The 23,407-nt window shown below is 38.8% G+C and overlaps 1 protein-coding gene across 9 annotated transcripts in view; it reads left to right on the plus strand.

The window, feature by feature from the left end:
- Positions 1–23,407, plus strand: part of DIAPH3 (diaphanous related formin 3) — a 782,005-nt gene that overhangs the window by 359,704 nt on the left and 398,894 nt on the right. For 8 of the 9 annotated variants that reach the window (XR_012799927.1, XM_075591039.1, XM_075591038.1 and 5 more), the window contains exons 20-21: positions 12,957–13,058; positions 14,873–15,112. Coding sequence is in view for 8 of the 9 variants with exons in the window: in XM_075591039.1 (XP_075447154.1) it covers positions 12,957–13,058; positions 14,873–15,112 (342 nt within the window). In the remaining variant the exon portion in view is untranslated. Of the gene's footprint in view, positions 1–12,956; positions 13,059–14,872; positions 15,113–23,407 lie in introns of those variants that run through there. The other variant, XM_075591046.1, reaches the window with a different exon arrangement.

Here is a 23,407-nt window from a genome sequence, read left to right on the forward strand (position 1 = left end):
GTAGGAGTGTCATATCAGTATATAGTAATCCGCCCCTAAGGTCAATACGGATCATGGTATACAATTAATGTTGTTTAACGACTCAGAATGGATATAACTACAGAGTAGGTGAAGAGGTCCTATGGTAGCATTATACGTGTTTGGTGTAGGAGTGTGTCGCCCATTTAAGGTGATCCGCCCCTAAGGTCAATACGGATCTTGACTTCAATTACAAACTATATACCTGTATCCCAGATTGATGTATCTTAGCTCAGCTGAAGATATAATAGGTAACTGACAGCAAGGGTGTATATAGATGTTACTCTCTGTTTGTTAGTACATATTAGCGTAGGAATGCAGAGTACATAAATCCCTCGTTTAGTCCCGAGGGTGCCTGTGTCTGAAGGAGATAAATCCACCGACACTCATGTTGGAGTAGGATTTTGTCCCAGTCGCCCCCTCTAGGATTTGGAGGTACATATTCAATTGCCGAAAAAGTCATGACTTTTGGGTTGCCCTGATGGTGCTCTGCAACATGTCTGGCAATGGGTGTATCCGTAAGGTTTCTTACGTTGCCCAGATGTTCTAATACACGTACTTTGAACGGTCTGTGGGTTTTTCCCACATACCTCATTCCACATATACATGTCATTAAATATATGACACCGCTGGTTTCACAGTTAATGAAGTCATTTATTTTGTAGGTTGTTGTACAGTTGATGTTCTTGTATGATTTGATGTTCTGCATGTGTGGACAGGCCTTACATCTCGTACATTTAAAGAAGCCCTTTGGTTTATCTCCCAACCATGTTCTTTTAGGTATCATTTGGAAGTGACTGCGTACGAGTCGGTCCTTAACGTTTCTGCTACGTCTACAGCTCATACTTGGCATATCTGGAAGTATTTTCTTGAGATCTACATCTTCCAGAAGAATATGCCAGAACTGATTAAAGATGTTTCTCACTTCCTGCCATTGGCTGCTGTATTTACCAATAAAACGTATGGTATTATCCTCTTGTGGCTCTTTTTTGTGTACGAGGAGTTCAGTTCTAACTGACGTTAATGCCCTATAGTAGGCTTTTTTAATGACCTTGTTGGAGTAGCCTCTTTCTCTGAATCTCAGTGTCATATCTTTTGATTGCAGTTTGAATTCCTCCAGGGAAGAGCAATTACGTCTCAAACGCAAGAACTGACCAACAGGGATGTTATCTACAGTATGTTTTAGTTGATGGCTTGTAGCCATTAACAATGTGTTGGTGGACGTGGGTTTCCTAAAGATATTGGTCTCTAGATTACCAGTGTCTGTCTTGAGGATAGTAATGTCCAGAAAGTCTAGTTGTTTCGTGCTGGTTTGGTAGGTGAGTTTGAGGTTGAAGGCATTATTGTTGAGGTGTGCAATGAATTCTACCAATAGTGCCTTAGTGCCATTCCAAAAGAGAAGAATGTCATCGATATATCTGACCCATAATTCAACGTGTTGTGTGTATCTCTCGAATTCCTTGAGGAACACAGTAGTCTCTTCCCACCACCCCAGGTACAGGTTGGCATATGTGGGTGCACAGGTCGTACCCATAGCCGTTCCCTGTACCTGGTGGTATAAAAGATGGTCAAATAGGAAGAAATTATGGGTCAGAGTATATCTGAGTAGGGTAAGTACCAGAGTATTGTGTGGAATGTCATCTTGCCCTCTTGCTCGCAAGAAATGCTCTACCGCAGAGATCCCAAATTCGTGGGGGATGCTAGAGTATAGGGACTCTACGTCTAGTCCTACTAGAAGAGTATGTGGTTCTAGTATTACATTTTCTATTCTGAGGAGGACATCTTTGGTATCCTTTACATGTGAGGGAAGGCATGTGACATACGGGCGTAGAAAGGTGTCCAGGTACACACTAACATGGGACGTGATATTATCAATCCCTGAGACAATGGGTCTTCCTGGGGGGGGAAGCTTGCCTTTGTGTATCTTTGGAAGACTATAGAAAGTGGCTACCTGCGTTTTTTTGACTAGCATGAAATCATACTCTTGCTTGGAGATTAGTTTGCTCGTAAGGGCTTCTGTGAGTATGTTTGTAAATTCTTTCATTAACGCAATCGTAGGGTTGCTTTTTAATACCTTGTAACAATTACGGTCAGATAGAATACGTTTGCATTCACTTTCATAGTCAATTTTGTTTAATAGTACAACATTGCCTCCCTTGTCCGAGGGTTTCAGGACTATTGAGGAATCAATTTCTAAGTCTTGGAGAGCCTGTCGTTCATTAAAGGTTAGATTTTGTTTTCCCTTCCTTATCTTAATTGACTCTAGCTCTTTCGTAACAAGTTGACAAAACACGTCTACGTTCGCACATGTGCCTGGGGGTGGTACGAATAGGGATTTGTTTTTAAGTTTGGTGAAAGGACCTTCACCTTGGGGTCTATTGCTTTCTTCTAAAAGACCTTCCATATTCTCTATATTCGTACAATCCTGTGTGCTCATGTGCTCCATTGGCGTGTTTCTATTTAGCCATAGTCTGCGTTTTTTTAAAAACTTATGTAAGTTCAACTTACGGCAAAATAGATTTAAATCCTTAATTGTGTCAAAAATGTCAATTTGGTTAGTAGGGCAGTATGATAAACCTTTGGACAGTAGACTTATGTGATTTGCATTTAGAACCTTAGATGAGAGATTGATCACCTGTATCTCCGTTTTTTTCTGGATCTCCCCCTTGTCTGGTTTTGTTCCCGATAGGCCCATCTTTCCCTGTCCCTGAGGTAGTCGGCCCTTCCCCCTCCTTGTTTTCCTCTTGGGGCGGGGCCTAAATGGCTCGTCTCCCCTAAAAAAGTAGTGGTTCTTTGGGGTAGGGGAAATGGGAGACCTGTACTCGCACTAGGGATATCAGGGTTAATGTCACTTTGAGGAGGCTCAGTCTCACTTTCAGATGCTTCACAGTCTGTAGATGTTTCCTGTGTATGTGTATAATTACGCCTCATAGGTCGTCTGGATTTGAAAGTAAAAATCTTTCCAGTTTCAAAATCTATTTTGTCCCTGTTGTATTTTCTCTGTTTCCTCTCCTTGATGTCTTTTGTTAGTTTGTCTATAGTGTTTTTGAGCTTGATTTCTAACTGTGCGAATTCAGGGTCACCCCGCCAAGTTGGGAGTTCCTCTAGTTGTACCTTGATCTCTGTTTTTATTTTTTCGAACTTTTTCGCTTCAAATTCCATAAGCAGAGTCATTAGCTTTGCTGAACATTCCAACAATATTCTGTCCCAATCCGCTAAGAAACTTTCGTCTGTTATCTGGTGGGATGGTGGTAGTCTAGCCCTAAGACCTCTAGGGACAAGATTGCTCTTGAGATAGTTATCAAGACTAGTCACCTCCCACCAGATTTTAGCCTGGGATGTGTGCGTGCGTTCTAGATCATAAAAGTATGTTTTAATGTTCGGTGTAGTCTGATCTGTGTTAGGGATTGGATTGGAGGAAAAAACATTTAGAGCCTCTGTAGTCCAAACCTCAAAGTCCTGTGCGTTATCTAGGAAAACCGTCATATTAATTGTGCAACCTGAGGTAGAATGCTATAATAGTATAAATTGTACTCAGGAGAGTGGGAGCCAGTTCCAATTGGAATGAGATATTAGCTATCTCTTATCTATACACACAAAGGGTTGTAAAGAACTGCTCACCTATTTAACCAATAGTCTTTAAAATAGTAGGTGCAAAGGGGTAGGGTACAATATTGGCAAGAGTGAACAGAGAAGTTCAAAGATACCCCTATAAATGCACTCTAAACTGTATGTATATGTTTCTAGGGTAATAAGGTAATAGGTCCCCTATACCAGAAACTAAAAACGAAAACGGCGCAAAAAACAAAAAAGTTTTAATACATCATTAAATTAAACTATTACACTCAAATAGATAAAATATGGGTATAAACTGAACCCCTAGAAGGAGCGATAAGAGTCTATATGGAGGTGCTTTAGGTACTAGTATACTCTTATTGTTATAGAGTGCACCCCATGGATTCCTGCGTGTGTTTAGAACATATAATGCCACTGAATCTAGATACTAGCGAGTTATATCTGACAAATTGGTATTTGCCGGGTTGAACTGAATAGTTTAATGGTAAACCATTTTACCTCAGGTTATTGTAATCATCACTCTTTATATACAGTAGTATCCAGGTAAAAACAGGTCTATGCTTATATAAGTAAATAAACTCCTGGGACTGTGTTATTTGTATTGATATTGTCACTACCATATGTTGGACCTGGTTGCTACAATTTATGCTGTCATTTTGTCAGATATAACTCGCTAGTATCTAGATTCAGTGGCATTATATGTTCTAAACACACGCAGGAATCCATGGGGTGCACTCTATAACAATAAGAGTATACTAGTACCTAAAGCACCTCCATATAGACTCTTATCGCTCCTTCTAGGGGTTCAGTTTATACCCATATTTTATCTATTTGAGTGTAATAGTTTAATTTAATGATGTATTAAAACTTTTTTGTTTTTTGCGCCGTTTTCATTTTAGTTTCTGGTATAGGGGACCTATTACCTTATTACCCTAGAAACATAAACATACAGTTTAGAGTGCATTTATAGGGGTATCTTTGAACTTCTCTGTTCACTCTTGCAAATAAATACATAGAAAGATATATATACACACACCAAAACGGGGAAATCACATTAGGCAGTCAGTAACACAATATCTTTACAACTACACACATTAAACAATTTATTAATTACAAAAAGCTAGAAAAGCAATTAAAAAAGTATAAAGTATATTCTTATACCCGTATAAAAACAAATGTGCGCCCCCTTGTTGAGATGGAGGTCATGACAATTATATAAAGCATCTATTTATAAAGCATAACATTTTATAGCAACTGTGAAGTGACTCCGGTAGCACTACCTCCACGATTTGCTTTGTCATCTGGTGTGTTGGCGTGCAATAGCGTCATGAATGGAGCTATAATTGTTATGGTGGTATATATTCACTTCTTCTTTAGCCAGAACGGGGGAACTCAGTATTTATTTGCTTAGCTGCTCGTCTGCGCATGCACCAGACGGCGAGACTGAGGAGTTTCTTTTGCCACTGCCAGGGGTGTGTCTTTACATCGGGTGAGCTCCTAAGCGGGGCGTGTCTCCCCGAGACTGTGAGACAGCTGGTATGGGCAGGGAGTCCTTCAGCGCTTAGCCGCGGGACGCATGCGCGACAGGCGCGATTTTCATTGGCTAGTAAAGTTTTGTGACGTCACTGTTTGGCGCGAAAAACGGCAGTCAGCTGTATTTAAAATGTTTGTTACACCGTGTATGGCACTTCTTGATAAAGTGAACTAGCACGAAACGCGTAGAAGGGTTGCAGCCCTCTATTTTATGGCTTGTCAATAAAGGATTCGTTTGCCAGACCTGCTCTTTCTACTTATTGCTGTGCGCTGCACACTTTTGCTCTTGTTTACGGAGTATATACCATATACCAAGAACAGTACAAACTACACAGCATCATCCCTTAAGTTTCGAGGAAAGGATATTTCACCAGCAACAAAGGAAAGGATTCTTTACAGTAAGGGCAGTGGAATTAATTACCCATGGAGTCTGTGATGGCAGATGCAATAAATACTGTGTCTTCAAAAAAAAGTTGGATGTCTTTTTAGAAAGGAAAAATGTACAGGGGATATACCAAAAAAGTAAACATAGGAAGGATGTGGACCCAGGGAGAAATCTGTTTGACCATATTTGGAGCCAGGAAGGAATTTAATTTACCCCTTTTATGAGACCGCATTGGATGATGTTTTACTGGGGGGGTTCAAAATACGTAACTATTGAAGTTTGCACAGAGCCTGCATTACAGGATCAAAGATGTTGAGACCAAGTATTGCTCTTTCTTTGACAAACCTACCTTAGAAAACAAGACATTCTGCAAAGTGTTTTAGAAAAGCAGAAAGAGAGCCCTCCTAACACACATCAGAATTGTTGTCATGGAGGAAGGACTCTCCCCCAGAGTTTTGAAGCATTATGCTCTCATTGAAGAATTAACAAACAGTACCAGATTTCAGTGGAGTCTAAATAGATCAGTAGAATCATCCTTTTATGAATTGGATTAAGATTATTTTTTTTATTTTGGATGTCGTCACATGGAGAGCTCATACAGTAATTGAAGAAGTCTACGCTTTCCATGTGAACCTTGTGGAACAACTCATTAAGGTTGTAAGGGAAATTCTGTTGATCTAAGAGTTGGTTAAACGGAAGGATATAATTTTTGCCGGTTCTCAAAGAATAGCTTGTCTGACTTGTTTTCATCTGTTCGGTCTAGACAGTTGATCCTGCACATGCAGATGTAGCAAGAGTCACTGTCTCCAGAGCTGCAGACATAAAAATTAAAGTCTGCAGTGCCGGAGACTCTAAGGCTACGCTTATAGTTATGGTGACGGACGCGTGACGTCACTATCGCGTTAGTTGCACTTTGGTGCTGAAGACCTCGGGAGGGCGACAGTGGGCAGGGCCCGTGACGTCACCTAAGCGGTTCACCATTATTGACTGAACCGCTTCACATGACGCCAACGTCACTCGGCGACCGCACACCAACACAAAATCCGGTGACTTAAGCGATTTTGGTCACCATGACGCTGAGCAGCACCATCATCGTGCCCACTATGGGCACTTGCAACAGACTTCATGCCTTTGTTTTTGTGCTGCGTGCCGTCGCCGATACTATAAGCGTGGCATATCTGCTGCAGGCGTGCTACTTGGGGTCTATGCATCGTTACTCCTCCCCCGGGGCCACTGCAGGTCGCGTGATCACAGCTTGTGCCGGTAATCTTAAAGTTTGATACATCTGTGTATAGTATGTTTTAAGAATGAACAGGATCCAAAAATTGAGACATAGAACCTTTACATTGAATTAAAGTACCTTTCTCAGTACTTATACTGTATGTATGTATATATTTTATAGCACTTTACAAGAGAAACAATATAGTTCAGGGAATTATAATACTATAAGAGCAGACAATGGGAAAGGATATCCCTGCCCTGAAGAGCAGGGGCATAGCGAGAGATCAAAGCTGATATCTAGGGAGGAACCGATGAGTCAAGAGCCTTGAAGGCAAGGAGCAGAACTTTGTGGGTGATCCAAAACTTGATGGGAAGCCGGAAGAGGGCTTTAAGGAGAAGATGAGCAGAGACTGTTTTCGGAGAAAGTGAAATTATTCTAGCTGTAGAATTTTGAATAGATTGCCAAGGAGAAAGTTGTGAGGCAGGGAGACCTATTAGCAATATGTTACAATAATCCAGATGGGGAGGACAAGTGCATGCATTAGAGTTACATAGGGAAGAGCGGATCTAAGCAATATAATGGAGGAAGAAGAGAAAAGTTTTTTCCAAGCCATGCTATGAATGGGGGTTTATTGGGCGAGGTTTAGGGGGAAATAGCAGGAGTTCAATTTTATCCATACTGTATGTAGTTAAAGGCAGTGGAGTGCCATCTATGAGAATATAACAAGGAGGCAATCAGACTTGGGACTTGATTGCAGGTGTCAGGTTAGTGTTGGATAGATAGATTTGCATAGAGATATCTAAGGCCAAAAGAGTTGACATGGTCACCAAGTGAGTGTGTGTAGAGTGAGAAATGGAGAGGTCCCAGAACAGAGCCCTGAGTTACACCAACATGCAGGTCAACAGAAGCTGATGACATGGTAGCAACAGGGACAGAAAATGTTAGATGGAAAGGTTATGATGAGAACCAGGATATAACTTTATTGCAGATATCAAGGTACGTAAGAATATGAAGGAGAGGGTGATCAACCGTTTGAAGGCAGCAGAGTGATCGAGCAGGATTAATAGGGGAAAATGACAGTAATTTGGCTTCATGTTGATCATTGGATACTTTATTGAGCAGTACGAAACCCAGATTGTAAAAGGTCCAGGAGGGCATGAGAATTATGAAAGCTGATCATACAAGAGAACACAAGACTGTTGAGCAGTTTGGAGGCAAAAGGCAGGAGGGATACAGGTCGGTAGTTGGTAAGGCACAGAGGGATTTTTTGAGAATAGGTGTGACCACTGCATGCATAAAGGAGGGGAGGAAATGCCATAACACATGGATGAATTCAAGATGTGGGTGAGAGAGGTAACTAAGACAGCAGTAAGTGTTCTGATAAGGTGTGAGGGGGTGGGATCGAGAGGGCCTGTGGTAGTGGGAGAAGAGAAAATCAGCTTAGAAACTTCCAACTCTGTAATTAGAAGAAATGGAGTCAAGAGTTGGAGGAGGGTACAGAAGGACTCCTTGTGTATACAGTAGCTTTCACCTTGCCTTTAAAGTAGTCGGCAAAGGCTTGAGTAGAAGTGAAGGAAGGATGGGAGATGGGAGGAGAAGGTTGGTGGAGGGAGTCAATTACAAAGAAAAGACTGTCGATTGGATTTGTGAGTGTTGAAGAGTGAGAAGTTGTGTTGTTTGGCCTTAGAGAGAACACCGTTAAAAGTACTTGTTATCCTATTCAGCTTGTGATCAAATATATAAGTAAATAAGAAACATGAAAATAAAGAGATATTTGTATGCAGTTTCACTGACAAAGGTGTTCTGTTAGTGAGATATTAAAGCCCTGTCAGGGGGAATAAATGTTGGCCCTTGGTTTTCCTATCTGTTGTGAATGTATGTTATACTGTAGAATAAAAATGTACTTGTATTGGAGGCACTTTTTTTGGAGGACCTACTACTCATCACCTAACGTTTACTACTATGTTAGTTCCTACAAGGATTTATATTCATACATGTACTCTTTGTGGGATATACAGTATGACACCATTTGTTTCTCACCAAGAGTTGTGTAGGCTAAAGATTGTTGGTGTTCCCTAAGGAAAGAGGCCCTTCTTGTTTCCACTTCCAAATCTGCCTTTATTTTTCTTTTTTTCATTCACCTTCTCCCTTTTGCCATGGATTTTCAGGGATTGGCTAGTACTCCATCTGCACTTACATAGTTACATAGTTGATGCGGTTGAAAAAAAGACATAGGTCCATCAAGTTCAACCATGCTAAATTTAGACAACAGATACTTTATCCTATATCTATACTTACTTATTGATCCAGAGGAAGGCAAACAAAAAACCCCATTAAGGAGAAAAATTAATTCATTCCTGACTCCAAGAATTGGCAATCGGATTAATCCATGGATCAACATCCTTCCCATGTATACTTATTTGTTATATCCCTGTATACCTTTCCCATCTAAAAAGATGTCCAACCTTTTTTTCAACAAATCTATTGTATCTGCCATCACAGTCTCCATGGGTAATGAATTCCACATTTTAACTGCCCTTACTGTAAAGAACCCTTTCCTTTGTTCCTGGTGACATCTCCTTTCCTCCGACCTTAAGGGATGGCCCCAAGTCCTTAGTACTGCCCGTGGGATGAATAGTTCTTTTGAAAGCTCCTTGTATTGTTCCCGAATATTTTTGTATATAGTTATCATATCCCCTCTTAGACGCCTCTTTTCTAATGTAAATAAATCTAATTTAGCTAGCCTCTCCTCATAAGTTAGAATGTCCATCCCCTTTATTAATTTGGTGGCTCTTCTCTGCACTCTCTCTCGTTCCATAATGTCTTTTCTAAGGATTGGTGCCCAAAATTGTACTCCATATTCAAGGTGTGGTCTTACTAATGCTTTGTAAAGGGGCATAATTATGTTTACTTCCCTTCCATCCATTGCCTGTTGGATACAAGATAATATCTTTTTTGCCTTTGCAGCTACTGCATGACATTGGGCACTATTGCTAAGCCTGCAGTCTACAAGCACTCCTAAATCCTTCTCCATCAAGGATTCCCCCAATATATCTCCATTTAATTTGTAAGTCGCCTTTTTATTCTTGCATCCCAAATGCATAACCTTACATTTATCTGTATTAAACCTCATTTGCCATTTACCTGCCCACGTTTCCAGTCTCTCCAAGTCCTTCTGAAGAGAAATTACATCCTGTTCTGATTCTATTACCTTACACAATTTAGTATCATCAGCAAAGATGGAGACTTTGCTCTCGATCCCAAATCACCTTTTATGCAATTTAATTTTTACGGTGAGTATCAGTTATTTTTTCTAAATTATCTTCTGTAATTTGACGTCTACATTATTTTTGCAAGTGTACTTGGGCATATGACAAAATACCATCTCATACCATTCATGAAAGAGAATATCTATTTGCATCCAACAGTGCATAGAAGATGAACAAAGGCTGTGCACTGCCAGCAAAAACGGAGGAGGCTAATGGTAGCAAAAATAACTTGTTTATTAAATAAAAGGATCAAACATAACCCCTGGAGCATCCAGAGAACGCACACCTACGCGTTTTGGGCCGTGCACCCTTTATCAAGGTGTATAAAGAACAGTACAAACACACAGGTATAAATACAGGCGCCGTTCACGCCATGACAGTGACGTCATCGCTCTTTTGTATCCATTTTTCTCTTTTTTCATTTTTTATTATTTGAATTAATTTAGGCATTATAATTAATATCGGGTCTTTCTTCTCTCTATAGTCGTTAGAATTATTGGCTAATATGAACTATAGGAGTTAAATCACTCTTTTGAATACACCTGCGACCTATGTCTCATTTATGGCATGAGATCGTACGGTGATTAGATTGATGTTGCTTGTAATTGCTGGTTTAAGTGGGTGTGAATATGTGTTTATGTACGTATGTCAATACCTAAAATACGGGCGTATTCTATTATTTATACTTTAAAATAAGGTTAAATATATTTTTTATAGATATATATGAATTTATTATTTTCTGGATATTATTCTTTCCACACTTACACCCCCTTTTTTTTTTAAAATTATTCCACGTGTCTTTTAATTACATTTTGAAGTCTTGTCCACTTTACCTTTCTCCTAGAAAATACATCGTATATACAGGATTACTATAGGAGGGTAACGTGGTGCTGCTCTGTTTTTATTTTTATCTTTACTTTATATCATTTTATTCACTGTTTTTCATTAGATTATATTAATATTTAATTATTGTATTTGAGGTGATTTATTTTATCTGGTATGTGTTAACACAATAGCATATTATGTGGCGACAAGCAGGGTTGTTTTTATATGCTTTTTCCCCTTTATTTAATATGTATATTTATATGTGTATATATATATATATATATATATATATATATATATATATATATATATATATATATATATATATATATATATACACAGTGATATATATTTTTATATATACATTCTTTGAGTATAGTACACATTTAGTTTTGTTTGGGGATTTGGTTAGTGTATAGGGTGACGTTTTTTTGTCAATTTTAATTTCAATATTATTTATGTTCTTTGTGTGTTTTTTGTTTAAATTTAAAGTTTTATTGTTCAAAACTTTATTCCCTGTGACCTATCGGAAGCTCCACTTCTATACCCAGGGTGGTCCCCGGAGTGTTCCTGGAGAACTAATAAAGTTTATTTTTACCTATGATCTTCTGATCCTATTAGGATTGGGTTACGAAGGGGGAGCGCTCTGATTGGTCAAAAGAGCAATGACATCACTGTCATGGCGTGAACGGCGCCTGTTTTTATACCTGTGTGTTTGTATTGTTCTTTACACACCTTGATAAAGGGCACACGGCCCGAAACGCGTAGGTTTGCGTTCTCTGGGTGCTCCAGGGGTCATGTTTGATCCTTTTATTTAATAAACAAGTCCTTTTTGCTACCATTAGCCTCCTCCGTTTTTGCTGGCAGTGCACTGCCTTTGTTCATCTACTTTACCTTCCCTGTTCGGTGGATTGCACGCTGTTCAAGATACCTGATGGGTCTGCTCCACTGGAATTATAAGTGAGTGTTTTTACATACTATGCCTAGTTATTATGGTTGGGACAATCTCTGTACTGTTCATTTTGCTTGTTTTTACATACTATGCCTAGTTATTATGGTTGGGACAATCTCTGTATTGTTCATTGTGTTGGTTAGCACTAGGTACTAGTCCCTTGCCCTATTAGGGTATGTTTCCATTGCTCACCATCATATTGGAGTGTTCCCTACGGAAGAATCATTACAAAATCATTGGGACTCACATGCTTTGACGCACCAGTTACCCACACAACAGTGCATAGAAGCTATCAATTTCATGTTCAGTGCCAAATGCCCTATCAATTAGTGAACACTAATGAGCTGTATATGCAAAAATATGAATACATTTAGATTTAGGAAACAAAAGTTTAACAGTATACAATACATTACATTTTTCAAACCAGTAAATGATCAGTATTTTCCAGGGAAAATGCCTTTTGTGGTTTTGCTTTTGTAGCCAATAATAAAAACACGTAAGACACATTAACCCCTATATATCTTATTTTTTTAACTTCCAATTTAATTTTATTATGCTTAATTCTAATATGTGGTATCATATTTTTATACTGACATAAACCAAAGTTCTCCTCTGACTGGAGTTTTGGAGATTGCAGGTTCAGGTTATTTGGACCAGCATCTTTCTTGCGTCTTGGGAAAATACAAGTACTGTATAGTGTTTCCTTTTATTGATTGGCTGCCATCCTTTTTCTTTGCGAGTCCATATCTTCTGTACCAATAATCCTCCAAGGGGGTTTGTAAATGTATATATTTGTGGATATAAAATATCCTTGTTACATTCTATCTGTTGTATAGCAAAGTTCAGGAACAGTTAGAACGGAGTTGCAAACTTCACAATAAAATTCTATTACCAAAAGGTCTTCCCACATGCTGAAATGTAACATCTTGTTAGAGTAATGTGTATATCACATTTTTGTCTTTTTTTTTTTAATTCAATGTCACTTGCACCTACATGTAAGGTCGTGTTCTGTGTTTTGTCTAATCGGTTTGCTGTATGAAATTGTGTTTGATAGGGCTTGTATAGGAGTACTTCTTGCTTTTTTGAGTTATTCTCTTTGTCGTGTCTTATGAACGTATTTGTTTACGTAGAAAATTGTGTAGACTAATAATACTTTTTTTTTTTTTTTACAAATAGAATCTTATAAAGCATATGCCAGAACAAACACAGCTGAATGCCTTGGCCAAACTCAAAGGTGAATATGTCTGTTTATCTGAACCAGAGCAGTTTGGTGTTGTGGTGAGTGCTTTTTATGTATCTTTATTCCATACACCTGAATTTTTAAATGATTGGATTTGTAATGCCCTATGGAAAACTAAGAGCTGCTAAAAATTGCACTTGTGACTATCAAACAAAGTTGGTTTAATAGAGGATGAAGGAGATGTAAATCCATTCCAATACAAGACAGCTTTTATAGCTGGGAGATAAAAGGTGTTGAGATATACAGTATTATTTGTGCTAATTCCCATAAATGGTTTTCAGCTAAAAGGTCACAATGAATAGAATTTATACACACTTGTATTTTAAAACTTGTCATTATTACTGGAAAAATGTAGAAAAGTAGGTTTTGATAAATTGGTCATAAATGTGTACAATAGGTAGTCTTGGAAAAAACACTGAGTAGACCTACATAACTTTTTTGTTTTGGGAGTGGAAATGTTATAATAAAGTTTGCAAGAGGAAATATGGGTTTAACAAAATGAATATGCTTTAAACACCGGACTCCAAGAATTACATGTATACTTTCAACAGTTACGGCTGTTTGTTTATATACATTTAGCAATTCATTTAAATGTTTGTTCTTTTTGTTTATTTTTTCAATATAAAGGTTGGGTTTCTCATTTAATTCAATGAATCTAAGGGGATTAAACAAATAAAATAAATTCCTTTATTTTGCGTGAACTGTTATTTTCCAGTCTTTCTATTAAAAAGAACTGTACATGTTACTGGCCAGGGGAGACAAAACAATGACCTGTACATCCACCCTGTGCATCCTTAAAATCTGAGAGATACTGGTTCAAAAAAAAGTAAATACCAAATATTTAGTTTCTAGTTTTCTTTTTGGTGTTTTGTATCTGACACCTCCAGTAGAAGTATATCTATCTTATTTTTTAAAGTTAGGTTTGGGAGGTGTTCCCTCTGGCTACTCTCATTTGTGTGATGTCACTTTTATCAGCAAGTGCTTATATAGCCAGAGCCCTCTTCCCCACTTCTCCTAACTTTATTAGTTCTCTGGTAAACTTGTGGTGGGGATAAGGGTAAGGAAAGTACTTGATTGGCAAACGCTTCCTCATTAGCTTAAGGCGTGGCTTACTGAGTAAAGTCACTGACTGAACAATGACACTGAGCCTGGGGAGCCTGGTTCATATCCTGGCGTCGACTCCTTGTTACCTTGGGCAAGTCACCATATCAGGTGCAAAAAAAAATAAATTATGAGCTCTATGGGGCAGGAACTTGTGCCTGCAAAAATTCTATGTTCAGCACTGCATACAGTTTCAGCGCAATACCAAAAAAATAATAAAAAAATTACAAGGCCCCTAAAAAATTAAACTGGTGGGATTGCTCCATTTAAGTACTGGGCAGAGTCCATTGAGACGTTCAGTGTTCTAATTGGTAAGAACTTGCTTAGATCCGGATTAAGCATTGTAGATTTGAAGCAATAAAAGTTGCCCAAAAAAACATTTTACATAAAAACACACATGCATGTTTTTCTTATAGATCAGGTGCAACTTTATTCGAATTATAAATGTGAAATTTCTCGTAAGCAACAGGTTTTACTGCTATAGACTTTCAAACATGAGTTGGCTTTCTTAAGGAAAAATATTGTGTTGTCATAAGAGATTCTGTTTTCTAAGGCTAGAAGGATGGAAACTTAGCGGCCAAGTGCACACACTACTTTATTGATGGTTTACTCCATTTTGGAAATCACACGTATGTAGACTTAACCCATTCCATGCTAGGTGACTGGTATGTTGCTAGTCCCTCTGGTAACAGAGGTAAAAGTAGCAACTTATTTTATGACTGTTTAATTAAATATTATTTTCTTTTATCAGATGAGCAGTGTAAAGAAGCTCAATCCACGCCTCAACGCGATTCTATTTTGGCTTCAGTTTGAAGAGCAAGTAAACCACATCAAACCAGATATTATGGCTGTTAGTGAAGCTTGTGAGGAGATAAAGAAAAGCAAAAGCTTCAGCAAATTATTGGAGATAGTGCTGCTTATAGGAAACTACATGAATGCCGGTTCTCGGAATGCACAAACATTTGGATTTAACCTCAGCTCCCTCTGTAAAGTGAGTTACATGTTACTGATGATATCAGTCCTCATTTGTTTTCCTTACTTTCTTAAAACAATCTGCTTAATGTTTTGTTTAAAAAAAATATTGATAATGTGTTAATCAGACATGTAGTTGCATTCATATTTCCTGGTTTACACAATATTTTCACTTAAACTAGTTTTAAAACATGTTTTCAATGATAAATATATTTTATATTTCAGTCGGAGTTAGCATGAAAATTACCATATTTTTCATCATAAATTTTTTAATATAAATTGTGAGTGATTGATTAAATAATCATATTATTATAGTGCATCCCACAATTATGCCTTAGGTGATATGAAAACATCGATGGATAGACTTGCAAAGTGAAGTATATTACAGAATTATAGCAGCCATTTTGGTTCACAAGAATTATAGTTTGAATTTAGGTTGTAATGGTTTTAACAGACCAAAATGAGATTTCCTCATAGATGTGATTGTATACAAGTTTCTGAAAACCTGTACGTCTCGTTTAGATGTGCTTTGTATTCTCTGTGTACTGGGACCTGGTGCTTCTAAAGAAAATACTCGTGAAGATTTGCAATGGGATGTACAAATTGCATGAAGAACTATTGTGTTGGTTCTTTAAATGCTGCATAACCTGCATCAAATTGAATGTAAAGTTTAATATATACTAAAAAATGTATCTTTGTATTAAGATAAACACTTAGGACAATATTTATTTTATTAAGTAAAAGTGATCTAAAAGGCGCTTAACACAAAAAGTGCTCACTATTCTTAAAGTGATAGAAAATGAGTGTTGTGAAAACAAATGTGCGTACAAAATATGCTAAAATCAGTGCAATATAAAGTTGTAACTCACTGCTCAAACACTCTGGTAGGGCCTGTCTACACCGGTCCCAAGAAGTTGATCTGTATTTTCATAATCCAGAGGAGAGCATATAGGAAAAAAGGCAACATAAAAATAATCTAAGTGCAGATGATAGTGCAACAATTGGTTTATATCAGCTTGATTCTTGGCTCTTATGTGCAGCCTACACACAAGACGTCAGAAGTACTGTGATAAAGCAACTCCAAAATTGTAGCAAACTGTTTCTTTGTACCAGGTCAGGGACGCCCTGTCACTCTTGGTAACCCTCCACGGCCTGCAGCCTCCCTGCCGATGGTGTTAGCGGTCTCTGCTCCGTTGCGTCCTCGTGGGTATCACGTCACTTCCGGTAACCCTTCCGTGGCTTGCAGGCACTTGGGAGCTCGTCTTCCTGGTGCTCTGTAGTAAGTGGGTACTCCTATTCAACGCGCTTAGACAAATCGGGTCACAGATTGTTCCTCCGCTCCTCATATAACCTCTTTGTGATTATGACAGATAATTTGCTTAGTCTGTCTTGTTCAAAGGATTTGTAATACTGAATGGTTCTATTGAGATCTTTTTTTAATACACTTTATAGAGAAATAACTCTGTATTTTCATTATTATCCCCATGGTGATAGGGGGTGACATTAGCACAGATCAGTAGTATGTTTTTAATTAGCTTTATTGTAATTAGGAATTGCACATTGTATAATAAAGTATATGATGTGGGTGGTTAACTCCTGATGAAGCCGTGACCTGATTTTAGCGAAACGCGTTGAGTGGGAGTACCCAGCTCCTACTGAGCACCAGGTAGCCAAGCTCCCAAGTGCCTGCAAGCCACGGAAGGGACACCGGAAGTGACGCGATGCCCATGAGGATGCAATGGAGCAGAGACCGCTAACACCATCAGCGAAGAAGCTCCGGGCCGTGGAGGGATCCCAAGAGTGACAGGGCGTCCGAACAAAGGCGGATGTGGTGAGAGGCAGTATCTAGCGGCGTCTATCAAAACACACGATAGTGTTACGTGCCTTTTTAACTTTGCATTATTGTAAGTGCGTTTTTGACTCAATATACATTTTTTTACCTTATTGATCTGTGCTATGGATACTTTTTTCCTATATTGCTGAGGTTCATCTCTCCTGACACTCCTTTCTGATAACATTTCTATCTGATGCATACCCTGACCTAGTACAAAGAAACAGTTGGCCACAGTTTTGGAGTTGCTTTATTACATCTGACATATTGTGAGTAGGCTGCACATATGAGCCAAGAATCAAGCTGATATAAACCAATTTTTGCGCTATCATCTGCACTTAGATTTTTTTTTATGTTGTTTTTTTCCTATATGCTCCCCCTGGATTGTGAAAATATATTTATTTTATTATCATAACGTTAATATTTTTGTTACATAATAGTAACACTTTTACTAACAAATATTGGTGATTGCATGTTCTCATCTGAGGTCACTTCAAGCAATGGCAATTTTGAAGCAGAGAAAGTGTTTTGACACATTGCTACATTTTTGGGCACCTAGCGGCTGCAAAAATATGAAAGCAGATTGTTAAAAGTCGGAAACTTTCATCACCTTATGCTTGCCAGACTTTTGGGCGCAGATTACAAGGAGTAAATACTGTAGGTCTCCTTATATCTCTTTATATTGTGTGCATGCTGTAACTCGCCCCTAACACCTACACTTGATACACACCAAATAACAAGCTGAAGTATGAGGCAGAAATTGGAGCAAATTACTACTTTCAGCAATTTTGCTCCAAAAAATAATACACCACCCTTTCTTGTTGTACTAAAGTACTGTAATAAGTAGAGAGAGCCTCAAAGCTATGGCATTTACAAAAAAAATAAATTTTGTATTCCTGAAATGCTAGTGTTTTTCTGTTTTCAAACATTAAAGACGATTATGTTGATTTGGTGTTTAAACTGTGACTGCTCATAAAGAGCCAATAATGGATGTTGCCATGTCATCATCAAATCTTTTTTTAAAGAAAATACAGGCCTCCACTTAATAGGGCATTGCAATACTTTTGTCCGTTTGAGAAGAGTTAGAATTAAATACTATTATTTTGTGTTACACAGGAGACAGACAGGAAAAGCCAGGGTTATTATAAGACAATATTAATATAATTTGATTATGATACGCCAACATATTTTGTAGGAATGTACAATAGGGTTGAAGGACGACAACAATAAAATAATAAACAAAAATTGTTATAGTAGGTAAGAGGGTGGACATTATAAATAGTAGCTGGCTGCCTTAATTTTAGATTTAGGATTTAAATACTTAAAACAATATCATTTCACATGTTACATTTCAAACAGCATTTAATTTCTTGTGATAAGTGTTCCCCACACACAGGGAAAATTGACATCCTGTATCTTGTAATGATATATAGTCTTGCTATTGAATATATCTATACACTTATTCAATCTTACCAAATCATCTTTTGTTGAGAGTATACAGTGGCACTTTAATACAGGCCATGAACTTTTCTGCCTTGTTGGTTTGACGTGACTCCTACAGTACCTCACTCTTCTTAAGCACACACAGCTCACCACCTGTCGGGCACTGTTCTGCATTTGTTTCTTTGCTTGTTTCTCTTCTGATTAGAAAAAAGAGTTTATATTGATATTCAGCACTACTTTCTATGTTAGCAGTCTGGTACAAATCAACCTTCACCAATGACGACTGGAAAGTAATAGAAAAGTTCAGAGGCTTCAGATAAAATCTGCCTGAAATGAATTTGAAGGGATTTTCAAGACTACCACAGATTCATCTGGGCGATTTGAGAATCACTGCCTTAAATTATTTAACATCAATTCCTGTTAGTAATATTAACTGTCAGGTCTTGAATTTCTTACCGAGTTTTATAGCATGGTTCTGTCCATTCATTCTTACTATACCATATGTGAAAGATAAACACCTACAGTGAAAATGCCAAACTGGTGCAAGTTAAGCCTAGAGAAAATACTTTGGCAATCTGCCATGGTATTTACCAAACACAGATGTCCATGATTCTGGTTTATATGGTAAAAATCAAAACGTAATCATATTGCAAGAAGAAAAAAAAGACATGACCTGTAACATATTAAAGAAGCAATCACTCTTGGTTTTCCCTTGATGTATGGGGATCCCTAGTTCTGGAGCAGCAGGGCCCACTGGCCAAACTGGAAAATACAAAATTGACGCTGGCTGTGGGCTTGCTCGGGAAGCTATTAGAAAAGTTGCAACGTTACCAGGGAGAGAATGTTGTGGCTTTCACTTATTGTCCTCGCGGCAATGTTTCTAGTTGGATACCAGGTTCGGGTAAGCTTAAAAAAAACTTGCTGCCTTAAAGATTTGTTTTAAGTTATTTCCTTACTCTAGGCATTACATAATGCATTTAGAAAAGTAGATATAATATTGTCATGTATTAAAAACAATAGAAACAATTAATTTAAATTAACTGTTTTCAGTGTGCACAAGACGTTGAAAACATTAACACAAGAGAACCTCTGTACAAACTTTCTCTAAGTGACCTAATCACATCTCTTGGGTTTAAATATCACCTCTGTGCTGACGACACACAAATTTACTTTTCAACCCCGACCTTATACCTGCTGTACAGACCAAAATTTCAGAATGTCTCTCTGCGATATCATCCTAAATGGCCCTCTGCCGACTTAAACATAACATGGCAAAAACAGAGTTCCTCATACTTTCTCCCAAACCTGATCCCACTACCTCCTTCCACATTACTGTTGGAAGTACGATCATTCACCCAGTATTTCAAGCACGCTGCTTAGGGGTCACACCCGACTCCGCTCTCAAATTCTCCTCTCACATTCAAAACGTTTCTAAAACCTGTCGCTTTTTTCTCCGCAATATTACAAAGATACAGTACACCCTTTCCTCCGTTGCTCGGCTGCTAAAACTCTGACTCAGGCCCTCATTCTCTCCCGTCTCGATTACTGTAACCGCCGGCTCTCCGGCCTTCCTGCCTCTCACCTGTCTCCCCTTCAATCTATCCTAAATGCTGCTGCAAGAATCACTGTACTCTTTCCTAAATCTGTCTCGATGTCTCCCCTGCTGAAATCACTCTCCTGGCTCCCGATCAAATCCTGCACCTCGCACTCAATTCTCTTCCTCACCTTTAAAGCTTTACACTCTTCTGCCCCTCCTCATATCTCAGCCCTAATTTTAAGCTATGCATCATCTCGACTCTTGCTTTCTGCTCAAGGATGTCTTCCCTCTACCCCCTTTGTATCTAAAGCCCTCTCCCGCTTTAAACCTTTCTCATGGACTGCCCCACACCTCTGGAATGCCTTTTCCCTCAGTACCCGACTAGCACCCTCTATCCACCTTTAAGACCGACCTTAAGACACACTTGCTTAAAGAATCATATGAGTACCACCGTGGCTAATACTATACACATGATACATAAAGCTTGGCCCCATGCAGATGCACTTACCAAAATGCCCTCCCACTGTCTCTGTATGTTCTGCTTACCTATCAATTAGATTGTACGCTCCGCAGAGCAGGGACTCCTCTTTCTTAATGATACTTTTATGTCTGAAGCAGTTATTCCCATGACCTGTTATTTGTATTATTTATTTTTTATATGATTGTCACGTATTACTACTATGAAAAGCTGTATGTATATTAATGACGCTATATAAATAAAGACATACAATTCAAACAACCTGTTGATACATAAATTAAGGTGTTTCATTTACAAGGCTTATATCAAGCAATAGTAGTACCACCCGGAGTAGTATGCATTTAAAAGTCTTATTTCGAGGGGCATAGCTGACACTGAGCTGAGCGGTCACACGCCAGCTCAGCTCCGATGGAAACGAGCCAACAACAACCCCCCTAAAAAAACTGCCAGCGGCTACATACTTGGAGCCGGTGGCCGACCTGATTACAGCAGCACGGCAAAAGAAGTCCAAGATGGCCGACGGGCACGCAAAGCCCTACAGACTCCCTGCAGCACACAGGCAGACGACGGCAGAGGCGACCACCGCTGAGACTGGCAAGGAGCCTGGAAGAGTCTCTGTTATCCCTGCAAGCGTCCGCTGAAAGCGGGTAAGGAGCGGGGGCGCGCCGACTGTGCTTTTGACTGGCGGTAGTGAAGCAGAGAAGGCCGAACACTGGCTGCTACTGAGGGGAAGTAAAGAGGGAGGGAGACACCGGACGACGGGGCGGCGGATGGCAACTGTCTAAGGGCCCCTGTTCCGAAGCAGGCATCCCTGGCGAGCAGAGTGGGTGGGGGGGGGGGTGAGGGGTTCAGGTGGAGACAGACGGAGATATAGCCCGACTGAAAGAACAGGCATCTCAACTCCAAGAAGATCAGGAGGAGAGTGAGAACAGATCAAGAAGGAATAAGGTTAGGATTCAAAATGTCCCAGAGTCAGTCCCCAATGAAGAAATCAATTTGTATCTGTACAGGCTCTTCCAAAGTATGCTTCTTGACAGACCACGCCCCAGTATTATTAACCCTAAGGGACCCACACCAAAGACTGGCTGGCGCATGAACGACCTTCTACTTTAGATACCATAATCTAAAAGTGCTATAAGAGCTGCTATCAGAGACTATTTTTCATTAAACGACAATGGACAAATGGGAGATTGCACACTATGGGCCGCACATAAAGCCACTCTAAGAGGTAAACTAATCAGCATTGCTTCATATAGAAAAAGGGAGAAGAATAACAGGATAAACAGCCTAAATAATAGTATTAGAGAAAATGAGGAGAGTTTTCAACAAAACCAAATAGACGCAGTCAGAGCAAAAATTGACAGATAGAATGGAACTTAAAAATATACTAATAGAGGACACTGAAAAAGCAATGCAGTGAACAAACCTGATTTTTTTATGAGAGAGGCAATAAAGCAGATAGATATCTAGCAGCTAAACTTCGAAATAAGACGGCCAGCCTCAAGATATATAGTATACAAACTAACCAAGACGAGCTAACATATAACCCCAGTAAAATCAATGAAGAGTTTGTGTCATATTACAGCAATTTATATCATCTGGTGAAACCCGACCTAATTAATGTGGATTTAGAAACGAAAATAGAAGATTATATAAAAACAACAAGACGGTCTAAATTAGACGAATTGGAGTCCAGTCAACTAGGAACCTCAATAACAGCGGAGGAGTTTTCCTTAGCCATTAAAGCTCTTAAAAATGCCAAGGTCCCAGGCCCAGGCGGGTTCTCCAACCTTTATTTTAAAAAGTTTATGTCTATTCTGAAACTTATCTGGTCAGGTGGTTTAATTAGATTCTGAGAGACAAAGCGCTACTGAACGACTCTCTAGAAGCCTCAATCATCGTAATACGAAAAGAAGGGGAAGATCCTACGTTATGCCCTAGCTATAGGCCATTCTCCCTGATAAACACAGATTTTGGCGACCAGACTGAACAAGGTATTAAATATTTTGATTCACCCCGACCAAGTAGGGTTCCCACACTAGGTTTGGGGCTAGACGCAGAAAAAGCATTCGATAGGGTGGCTTGGCCTTTTATGTTTCGGGTTCTCAGAGAGGTGGGTCTACTTGAAAATGTTATTAATGGTATTAAATCACTATACTCCAGCCCAACAGCCATAGTACGCACCTCCGGCTATATCTCAGCTACATTTAAAGTCTTTAATGGCACCAGACTGGCATGCCCGTTATCCCTTCTGCTATTTGCTTTTTGTATTGAGGTACTGGCCTCTAGAATAAGAGCGAAACCGGAAATACAAGGTGTCCCTATAAAAAACATTATATATAAAGTATCTCTGTTCACAGACAATATTTTACTTTCCCTGACTAGCCCAGAATTGTCTCTAAAAAATCTTTGATACATTAGATGAATTCGGCAAACGTTCACATTTTAAAATCAACCACACTAAATCAGAGGCTATCGGTCTACATAAACCCAAAGAGATAGACAATTAATGGAAAAGAAATTCCCTATAAAATGGAAGGTAGACAAGATGAGATATTTAGGAGTGTTTGTCACAAGATTTTATGAAGATATCTATAGTGCGAACTACCCCAATCTTGTTAAAACTCTGAAAAAAGATCTAATGTGCTGGTCAGGATATCGGATATCTTGGTCTGGCAGAATCATTTCAGTCAAAATGAACCTACTGCCTAGAATATTGTATCTATTTCAAGTATTACCAGTAATAGTCCCAGTATATGTTATAAGGGACTTGGAAAGAGAGATGGCTACATGTCACGGTAGCTTACAGGGTTAGAATATACACACCAGGTTACAATAATAACCTCTCTTATCTCTGGGTTGAATCAAATAAGACATGCAGTATAATAAAGATGTTTTATTCCTTAAAGATAGCTGGACACACAATATATACAAATAACAGAAAATATATTAATCACTTACATGGGAAGGGGCCAGGATGAAGCAATCCGCAGACTGGCAATTTATCTAACAGGATACAGTTCAG

Source organism: Ascaphus truei, chromosome 3, assembly GCF_040206685.1.
Source record: "Ascaphus truei isolate aAscTru1 chromosome 3, aAscTru1.hap1, whole genome shotgun sequence".
NCBI lineage: Eukaryota > Metazoa > Chordata > Amphibia > Anura > Ascaphidae > Ascaphus > Ascaphus truei.